The sequence below is a fragment of the Equus caballus genome, chromosome 1 (assembly GCF_041296265.1).
Source record: "Equus caballus isolate H_3958 breed thoroughbred chromosome 1, TB-T2T, whole genome shotgun sequence".
Lineage (NCBI taxonomy): Eukaryota > Metazoa > Chordata > Mammalia > Perissodactyla > Equidae > Equus > Equus caballus.
The window spans coordinates 174,455,854-174,465,000 of record NC_091684.1 but is presented as its reverse complement, the minus strand read 5'-3'; the positions used below and the strand labels follow the sequence as shown (position 1 = coordinate 174,465,000).

General features: G+C 58.4%; 1 protein-coding gene across 1 annotated transcript in view; it reads left to right on the top strand.

Moving 5' to 3' along the window:
• Positions 1-8,545, top strand: part of JPH4 (junctophilin 4) — an 8,918-nt gene extending 373 nt beyond the window's left edge. The window contains exons 1-6 of the mRNA XM_023622542.2: positions 1-636; positions 1,146-1,695; positions 2,443-3,214; positions 6,318-6,436; positions 6,782-7,314; positions 8,210-8,545. The exon at positions 1-636 is cut by the window's left edge and continues 373 nt beyond it. Of these exons, the coding sequence (XP_023478310.2) occupies positions 1,317-1,695; positions 2,443-3,214; positions 6,318-6,436; positions 6,782-7,314; positions 8,210-8,293 (1,887 nt within the window). The 5' untranslated portion in view covers positions 1-636; positions 1,146-1,316 and the 3' untranslated portion in view covers positions 8,294-8,545. The remainder of the gene's footprint in view (positions 637-1,145; positions 1,696-2,442; positions 3,215-6,317; positions 6,437-6,781; positions 7,315-8,209) is intronic.
• The last annotated feature ends 602 nt before the right edge of the window (positions 8,546-9,147 follow it).

Sequence of the window (9,147 nt, the reverse complement as noted above, 5' to 3'; positions counted from 1 at the left end):
TTTTCTGCACTCTGGGGGTCCCTGTGCCTCTCATTCTCCTTCCTACCTGCCTCCTCCCTCCCCGTAGGCTCAGCAGGCACCCCTGCTTTTCTGCTTGGGCTCTCCCCCCACCCCCCACCACTATCATCGCCACTGGCTCTTCATCGCCTCCTCCTCTCTCCATCCTCTCCTCTCCTCTCTTCTCCCTGCCCCTTTAAATCTGCCTGGCCCAGCCTCCCCCGTGATGCTGGGATGGAGCAAACATTGATTTGTGCTGGGATGGAATCAGAATTTTGATTTTTTTCTCCTCTCCCAACCATAAGAAGAAAAAAATAATAAAAACACCCCCTCTTGATAGTCCCCTCTCCCTTCCCATCCAGCTCCCAGCTCCTCTTCCCTATCCAAGGCAGATTTTTTTTCCCCTACGCTATTCTCGTCTCCCCCCACCCCTGTCACTACCTCACGCCCCCCCTCCACCGCCTGCTCTCCCAGCTGGGGAGAAAGGGGACTCTCCTGCGGCTCCCCCACCTTAGCTCTCTGGGTTGGAGCAGTCTCTCCGGAAGGGGAGGGGGCTTGGCTTGCCCGGGCGAGGTGGGAGTGGAGCTATCCAGCCATGGATGCTGTGCCTGGGAGGCAGCCTGAGCCCCAGCCCACATGGTGAGTAACCTGCCCCATCCTTTCCGCCTGTCTGCCCATCCTCACCCCTGCCTTTCCCCAGCAGAGCCTCCCCATCCCCATCCTTTCCCCCACCAAACCCTCTGCCCACCTTGCTCCGATCTCCCCCCTACATCTTCACACCCCTCCTTGCCTGGGAACCCAAAGACCCCGGGGCAGAGGGCTCCTCACAGCAGCTAGGGAAGCGGGTGGCCTACGACTCTGCCCAGCCCCCCTCTCAGCAACCCCCAAACTGCCATCCACACTCGACACTTTGGGGTTCCAGATTGGAGAAGTGGGACTCCCGCTTGGGATCGGGACCCCAAGTCCTGGGAGGGGCGCTCTACAAGAAGGGAGGGGTGAGGGAGCCTCCAAAGCTTGGGAGCTGCTGGAAGACGCTGGCGAAGGGTGGGGGGTTGGGGGCGGTTCTGGTGCCCCTGAGCCACTGGGCCAAGGAGCGGCGGGCGAAGAGGAGGGGCCTCGCTCGCCACTTCCCCCCTCTTTCTCCGCAGCCACTCAGGATGAGGGTCCGGCCCTGCCAGCCCGCGCTGGGCCCCCCCCGCCCGGCCCCGGTCTAACTGCCCCCGCCCCCAGGCCTCGCCCGGCTCCCAGGCCCCCAGCCGGCTCTCCAGCCCCAGGATGCGCTGAGCCGCCGGGGGGCTGAGGCCGCGCCAACTACATGCATGTCCCCCGGGGGCAAGTTCGACTTTGACGACGGGGGCTGCTACGTGGGGGGCTGGGAGGCGGGGCGGGCACATGGCTACGGCGTGTGCACGGGGCCCGGCGCCCAGGGCGAGTACAGCGGCTGCTGGGCGCACGGCTTCGAGTCACTGGGCGTCTTCACGGGGCCCGGCGGACACAGCTACCAGGGCCACTGGCAGCACGGCAAGCGCGAAGGGCTGGGCGTGGAGCGCAAGAGCCGCTGGACGTACCGCGGCGAGTGGCTGGGCGGGCTGAAGGGGCGCAGCGGCGTGTGGGAGAGCGTGTCCGGCCTGCGCTACGCCGGGCTCTGGAAGGACGGCTTCCAGGACGGCTACGGCACCGAGACCTACTCCGACGGAGGTGCGGGGCCCGGCCCACTACTGTCTGCTTGTCCGCGTGCGCCTCCCCGTCGGCCTGTCCCGCCTGCGCCTTCCCCAGCCATGGGCCCCCTTGCCCGCTGCTTTCCTAGACGCCTTCCCCAGCGATCTGCAACCCCGGCGCCCATCTTTCTTCCCTCTCCTCCCACCATCACACACGCCTTCCTCATTTGTCTGCCCCCTGCCTGCTTTTCCATCTCCCAATCTGCCTGCCTTCACCCCTCCCCTGTTCACCTGGTCCTCACACCTCCCATCTACCTGACCCTTACACACCCCCTGTCTGCCTGCCCCCGACACCTCCCCTCTCCACCTGCCTGTCCCTAACACCTCTGCTCTACCTGTTAGTCCACATTTCCTCAGTCAGCTTGCCCTTCTTAGTGCTGTTTGCCTGTCACGTGACTATCTCCTACACCCCCGTCAACCTGTCCTTCACACCCTCTGGACTGTCTGTCCTTCACACACACCAGCCTGCCTAGCCCTCCCTCTTCCCCTTGTCTACCTGCACTGCCCAAGTCTACCTATCTCCTGCTACCTGTCTGTCTTCACTCTGCTCTTCCACGCCTTCCCACCCAGCCTGGCCTGTCCCCCGCTCCTAGTGCCCTTCCCCAACCTCCATGCTAACTGCCCCCACCTCTCCAACCCGACACGTAGGCCTCCAGGGGTGCTTGGGGCCTGGGGTGCAAGGAGCAGCGGGTCCTGACTGTCTCTCCCGGTCCTACCCCGCCCGCAGGCACCTACCAGGGCCAGTGGCAGGCCGGGAAGCGCCACGGCTACGGGGTGCGCCAGAGTGTGCCCTACCATCAGGCGGCGCTGCTGCGCTCGCCCCGCCGCACCTCGCTGGACTCGGGCCACAGCGACCCCCCGACGCCGACCCCGCCCCTGCCCCTGCCAGGTGACGAGGGCGGCAGCCCGGCCTCGGGCTCCCGGGGCGGCTTCGTGCTGGCCGGGCCCGGGGACGCCGACGGCGCGTCCTCCCGAAAGCGCACCCCCGCGGCCGGCGGGTTCTTCCGCCGCTCCCTGCTGCTCAGCGGGCTTCGGGCGGGCGGGCGCCGCAGCTCCTTGGGCAGCAAGCGGGGCTCCCTGCGCAGCGAGGTGAGCAGCGAGGTGGGCAGCACAGGACCCCCGGGCTCCGAGGCCAGCGGGCCCCCGGCCCCAGCGCCGCCCGCCCTCATCGAGGGCTCAGCCACTGAGGTGTATGCGGGCGAATGGTGCGCAGACCGGCGCAGCGGCTACGGGGTGAGCCAGCGCTCCAACGGGCTGCGCTACGAGGGCGAGTGGCTGGGCAACCGGCGGCACGGCTACGGGCGCACCACCCGGCCCGACGGCTCCCGAGAGGAGGGCAAGTACAAGCGCAACCGGCTGGTGCACGGGGGGCGAGTGCGCAGCCTCCTGCCTCTGGCCCTTCGGCGGGGCAAAGTCAAGGAGAAGGTGGACCGGGCTGTCGAGGGCGCCCGTCGAGCTGTGAGCACTGCCCGCCAGCGCCAGGAGATCGCCGCTGCCAGGTGGGCATCCGTGCAGAGGTCAAAGCTGGGCTAAGGGGAGAAGGTATCCTGGGGACAGGGAAGGGAGACAGTGCCTAAAGGAGGACCAAGACCCAAGGCCAAGGCCTAGGGCCTGGTGGGGAAGCACAGGCCTAGGGCCAGGCAGTTGTAGCCTCGGATATTTGGGGTGTTTATATCTGAGGCTACAGGTGGATGTGGGTGGCTGGGTATTTGAGGCAAGCCGTCTTAGACTGTAAGTGTGTCTTTTGTGGGGATGTGTGTCATTGCTATGTGTAGGAGTAACAATGAGCACTGTCTTGTGCAGGCCCAAGAAACCTCTTGGACCTCAGACTTGTCCCTAGTCTTCCTCTTCTTGCAGCTGATCCAGGCTCCAGGCCTCAGGTCTGGAGCAGAAGCTCTGAGCAGAGAGACAGGGAGTGTGCATTCCTAACCACATCTCAGCCTGCCCACAGTCCCGTGACCATTTCGGCCTTGGGCCTTGGGGAGGTCTAATTTGCACAGCTGACCCATCCACCTGAAAAGATAGCCCCTCTCAGCTTGGCCTCCTCTGCTCCCTTTACTCAACTAATAAAAGGTTTGTGGAAAGGAGGCTTGCCAGTAAATGAAATTTCCCTTCTGTAAATCAGATTACATTTCCGTGCATCAGGAACCGTGTTATTTAAAGCAGGAATATCCAGTAGGAATATAATGTAAGTGAGATACATGTTTCAAATCTTCTAGTAGCCATAGGAAAAAATAAAAAGAAACAGATGAAACAAATTTAAATAATATATTTTATTTAAACCAATATATTCAAAATGTTATCATTTCAACCTATAATCAATATAAAATTATTAATGAGATATTTTACATTCCCTTTTTTTTTTCTGTCTTTGAAATCTAATATGTATTTTATACTTACAGCACATCATTTCAATTCAGACCAGCCACATTTTAAGTGCTTAGCATACGGCTTGTGACTACTGGATTAGATAGCAAAGATCTAAAGAAAGCCAAAAATCCATTTTTCATTAGATTCACAGGCCCTGATTTATACAACTCACATATATGAATTTTTATATATTGGATGTTCTTTAAAGGAGAGGGCACAGGATTTTGTTTAAATTTGAGTCTGTTTCAGAGGATCAGAGGTCAAAATACATCCAAATATGCTTCAGTGAGTTTGTATAATGGGTGACAATGTGTGTGTGTGTGTGTGTGAACATGTCATATCCAGAGTAGATGCCTGAGCCAGAGACTGTCTATCTGTAGATATATCTGAGTGTGTGGGTGGTTAAAGTCCAGGGCCTTAAGCCCGGGAAGGGGGAGGGCCAAGCACCAGGGAGCACTTTAGAAAGATGGGGAGCCGGCATGTGCAGGAACAACTGATCTCAGTAGCTGGAGGATCAGGCAGTGGGAGGAGGCTGGTTGGTCTCCCCAGCAACAGGCCTGGCAAATCTGATTGGCTGCTAGCTGCCATGGATACAGCAGAGCCTCAGCAGCAGGTGCCTCTGCCAGGTAGCCTGAGCCTGGCCTGATGCCTGAGCACAGACTGGGTCTACTGCCTAGGACCTGATCATTCATACCATCTAAACTGAAAAAAACAGGCTCTGGGCAGTATTGCAGTAGAACTCAGTGCAACTCAAGACTGTGACCCTCATCCCCTGCCCTAAATCCTGAGACCAGCTCAGTTTCAGGACAGGGCTAGTATATAGACTCTGAAAGCCCTAAGAACAGCATTATCTGAAGTCCCTCCAAACAGGCTCTAAACGTCCTTGACTCACCAAGTTTGAGGGGAGGAGGCTGACCATATCTCCCAAGGTACATAGAGAAGAGGTGGACCAAAGACTATAGTGGACACCACCACCCTTCTCCCTACATGCATACCCAGACTGCCTTCCTAGGCCAGACAAAACCAGGTCTGGGGCCAGAGGGAGTCGTTGGTCTGGATCCATTCAAGCCCGTGACAAGGATGTCTGATTACCTCTATCTCCTTCTCCTTTGTGCCCCACCTTCAGTCAAGATCACAGACCTGAATGAATGATTACAAGGCACCTACGATTAACAGCAGAGGCTGAAAGGGAAGGGAAAATTGAGGAAGCATCTGACATCAGAAGGAGAACTGGGAAACCCCAGTGGGGAAAGGATCGATAATGCTTCCAGGCGACCTGTACCTATGGAGCAGGGCAGGATGGGAGGAGGTTGTGGAAGGGAGACTAAGAGCTTACCCAGAAGGTCTAATCACCATGCTGAGAAAGTATGCATGTTAGCAGGAGAGGGAATAGATCATAGGAGAAAGGGGGGGACCCACCCTTACTCCAGTTCCAGCACTCAGAAAGGAGGGGGCGGGACAGGGGACAGTGGCAGTGACCAAGCAGGGAGGACAGTGTGATAACAGAAGGGGTGAAGACAATCAAGAGGTGAAATTCTCAGGTCAGGAAATCTGCAGTGGAGGAGGCAGGGACAAATAATAAGAAGGGCTAGCAGCAGTAAGGGAAAGGGAGGCAAAGGCTCCCAGCAGAGGGAGAGGGCAGCCCAGAACAAGGGGCAGGGCCAGGCAAGGCTGCCAGGAGGGCAGGATTAAGGTCCAGGAAAATGCCCTGGACCCCAGAGAGGGCTGTGCACCCCCAGGGAGTGTGAGAGGAGTTGATGACAACAGGAGGTACAGACAGCAGAGAGGGCAGGCAGGCATAACCTGTAAGCACCAAGCAGGTGTGACTGCAGAGGGATGTGCTAAGAGAGTGAAGTCTCATTTGTCACTGAGAAGGGAGCATGACAGGAATGGAATGACAGTGGCGGGCAGCCGGGGAGGGCCTGGCCCCTGCAGCTGGAAGAAGTGTTACTACAGGATGCAGTGGTGGAAGGGTGTGAGAGGAGCCGGGGGGGTGAAGGGGGGGGTGATGACATAGGCTCAGCCCAGCTTTAGAAGAAGCCAAAAGCCAGTGGCCCTGCCCGCCAGGAAAGAGAGCAACTGGCAGAGTGTGAGCAAGGGTGAGCACTCCAGGGGTGAGCTCAGACCCAGGGGATTGTGGTGGGGACATAGGCCAGGGGGCTGGGGTATCTGAGTGGGGCTAATTTGAAGTGGGGGCTGGTCTGCTAAGTCCCTGTCCCTGGAACCCAACAGGGCAGCAGATGCCCTTCTCAAGGCGGTGGCAGCCAGCAGTGTCGCCGAGAAGGCTGTGGAGGCAGCTCGAATGGCCAAACTGATAGCCCAGGACCTGCAACCCATGTTAGAGGCCCCAGGTGAGGCATGGGCAGCCTGGGGCAGGGGTGGGTCCCTGGGGAGCTGGTGGGGGCTCTGGCATGGAAAGGGGAGGGCAATCCCTGCAGGGGACTGGGGATGGGAAAGCCACAGAATGAGGCTCCAAGGGGACGGAGGGTGGGGGTCGGGCCTGGTTGTTTGGAGAATGGACCTGGGAATTTATGAAACAGGGCAAGAATGACTAGGGGGTTGGGGTCTTGCAATGAGAGGCTGTAAGCCTGGGGACATCAAAGTTCTGGGAGGTGCCCAGACAGGGGGATAAAGCTGTAGCTTTTGCAGCTCAAGGCCAGTTAGGCCCCTCTGATTCTTAGCTATCCCTGCCCCAGGCCACAGACCGAGACAGGACTCAGAAGGTTCCGACACAGAGCCCTTGGATGAGGACAGCCCTGGGGTGTACGAGAATGGACTGACCCCTTCAGAGGGCTCCCCTGAACTGCCCAGCAGTCCTGCCTCCTCCCGCCAACCCTGGCGACACCCTGCCTGCCGGAGCCCACTGCCTCCTGGAGGGGACCGGGGTCCCTTCTCCAGCCCCAAAGCTTGGCCTGAGGAGTGGGGGGGCCCAGGTGACCAGGCAGAGGAACTAGCTGGCTATGAGGCCGAGGATGAGGCTGGGATGCAGGGGCCAGGGCCCAGAGACAGTTCCCCACTCCTTGGAGGCCGCAGCGACAGTTCTGGAAGTCTTCGAGAGGAGGAGGGGGAAGATGAAGAGCCCTTGCCCCAGCTGAGGACCCCAGGGGGCTCAGAGCCTGAGCCCAGGGCCACACCAGTCCTGAGGGGCCTGTCTTCAAGGGGTCCTGAAGCCAGGTGCCTGATGGAAGAGCTTGAGGAGCCTGCTGCAACCGAGAGGCCCGCCCAGCCGGTGAGACACCCTCCGTCCCCACTTTGTGCCCTCGGAGTCTCGGCTCCTTTCTGGCTCCTTTCTGGCCCCTCTTCCCAAAGCCTTGCCTCTCATTCTGTCTAGACCTCTGCCTGATCCCCTGAGGAGCTTTGATCTGGACTCAGCTTCCTCTCTGCCTGCCCAATCCTGGCCCATATCCCAAAAGAGACCTTCAGGTCCAACTCCCTCATTTGACAGAGACCCAGAGCACTTGAAGTAACTGGCCCAAGGCTACAAACTAATAATTAACGGTGGAGCTAGAACATGGTTCCCTGTTCTCCTCCCATATCATTTCAGCAACCAGTTTCCTACTCCACCCCCACCCCCACCTCCACACTTTCTCTCTTTGGTGCCCAGAAATAAAAAAGGAAAAGCTTGTCCCTCCCTACCCTGTCTCTCCCTCCCTCTCCTGGGAAGAAGGGAAATAGGAAAGAAGACAGAAACCCAGGAGGGGCGGAGATTCCCCAGAACCCTCTACTCTGATTGGACTTCAGGCCTTCTCCTGTTCCCTAGCAACCACATCCTCACCCCTCATCCCTCTCGCTTTACTGCAGTACCACTGCTGCTGCCAACGCCTGCTACTAAGACCAGGCACCTTCTGCCTGGGCCACGTGACATGCTGGTGGGAGGGGAGTGGAGGGAGGAGAGAGGAAAGGCTGTTCCTGACTTGAGGGAGCCAGAGGGAAGGTGGGGCCCTGCCTGGGAGAAGAGGGGTGTTTTGCAATCCAAAACAAAGGCTAGAGATCCTCCCACGCCTGAGACTGAGGAGAGGTGCTGGGACCCTTCAGCTTTGCCACCTCAGCCTGGGCAGGAAGATGGGAGCTGTCACTGGACCTCTTCCTCAGGGACTGAGACTACATTTCCCCCATCTGCCTAGGGAGCTGCCAATCCCCTGGTGGTGGGAGCCGTGGCCCTCCTGGACCTCAGCCTGGCGTTCCTGTTCTCTCAGCTCCTTACCTGAGGCTCCTGCCCAGCCTAGTCTGGCTTCGGTTGCTGCCTCTTCACTCCTTGGACCTGCCTTTTTCTCCCTTCCTCCTCCTGGTTGTTTCTTCTCCTATCTTTCTTTCTCTTCTCCCTTCCCTTCCTTTCTTTTCTGTTCCCCTTGGTTTTCCTCTCTTGCTCTTCCTTCCCCTCTCCCCTTTCAGACTCTCTCATTTCTTCTGGATCTGTCTCCGTCTTCCTCACTCCCTTCCCCACCCCACCCCTTCTCTCTCTCTAGATTGTTTACATATGAAGGGCTTTTCTCCTCAGAGTTGCTCTCTTCTCTGAGACACACAAATCTAAGTCAGACCATTGCCCCACACCCTCCCCACCTTTTCTTTAGACCTGAACTTCGATGAGGGTGGGGGGTTTGGTGTCCTGAGGAGTCTTCTGGAAGCTGAGTGGAAAGGAGGAAGAGAATGGAGAAGGGGGGACTGTATGCTGGGTGAGGCACTGGCCGAGCTGTGGTAGGAGCCTGACCCAAGGGGCCTGGGGTCCCTCTGAGGCCTAGTGAAAAAGCTGGAGGAGGTGCTGCCTCCATCTCTGACCTTGGAGGACCCTATCTCACCTCCAAGCACCGAGCTAGGTTCTTGCCTAACTCCATCCTTTCCTGAAGCAGATAAGGGAAAGGGAAAGTAGGATGACTCCCTAGCATCTCCTTCTTTCTTTCTTCAACAGCCAGCCCCTCATCCAACCCACTAGGGCGGCGTGCCATGTCAAGAGCAATGTGTAAGGAAAGAAAACGTCCAGTGCAGCCAAGTCCGCCCACTGATCTCTCGCACCCTTCTCTCTTCCCCTAAACATTTATTTGGTTGGTCTGGACTCACTTGTGGC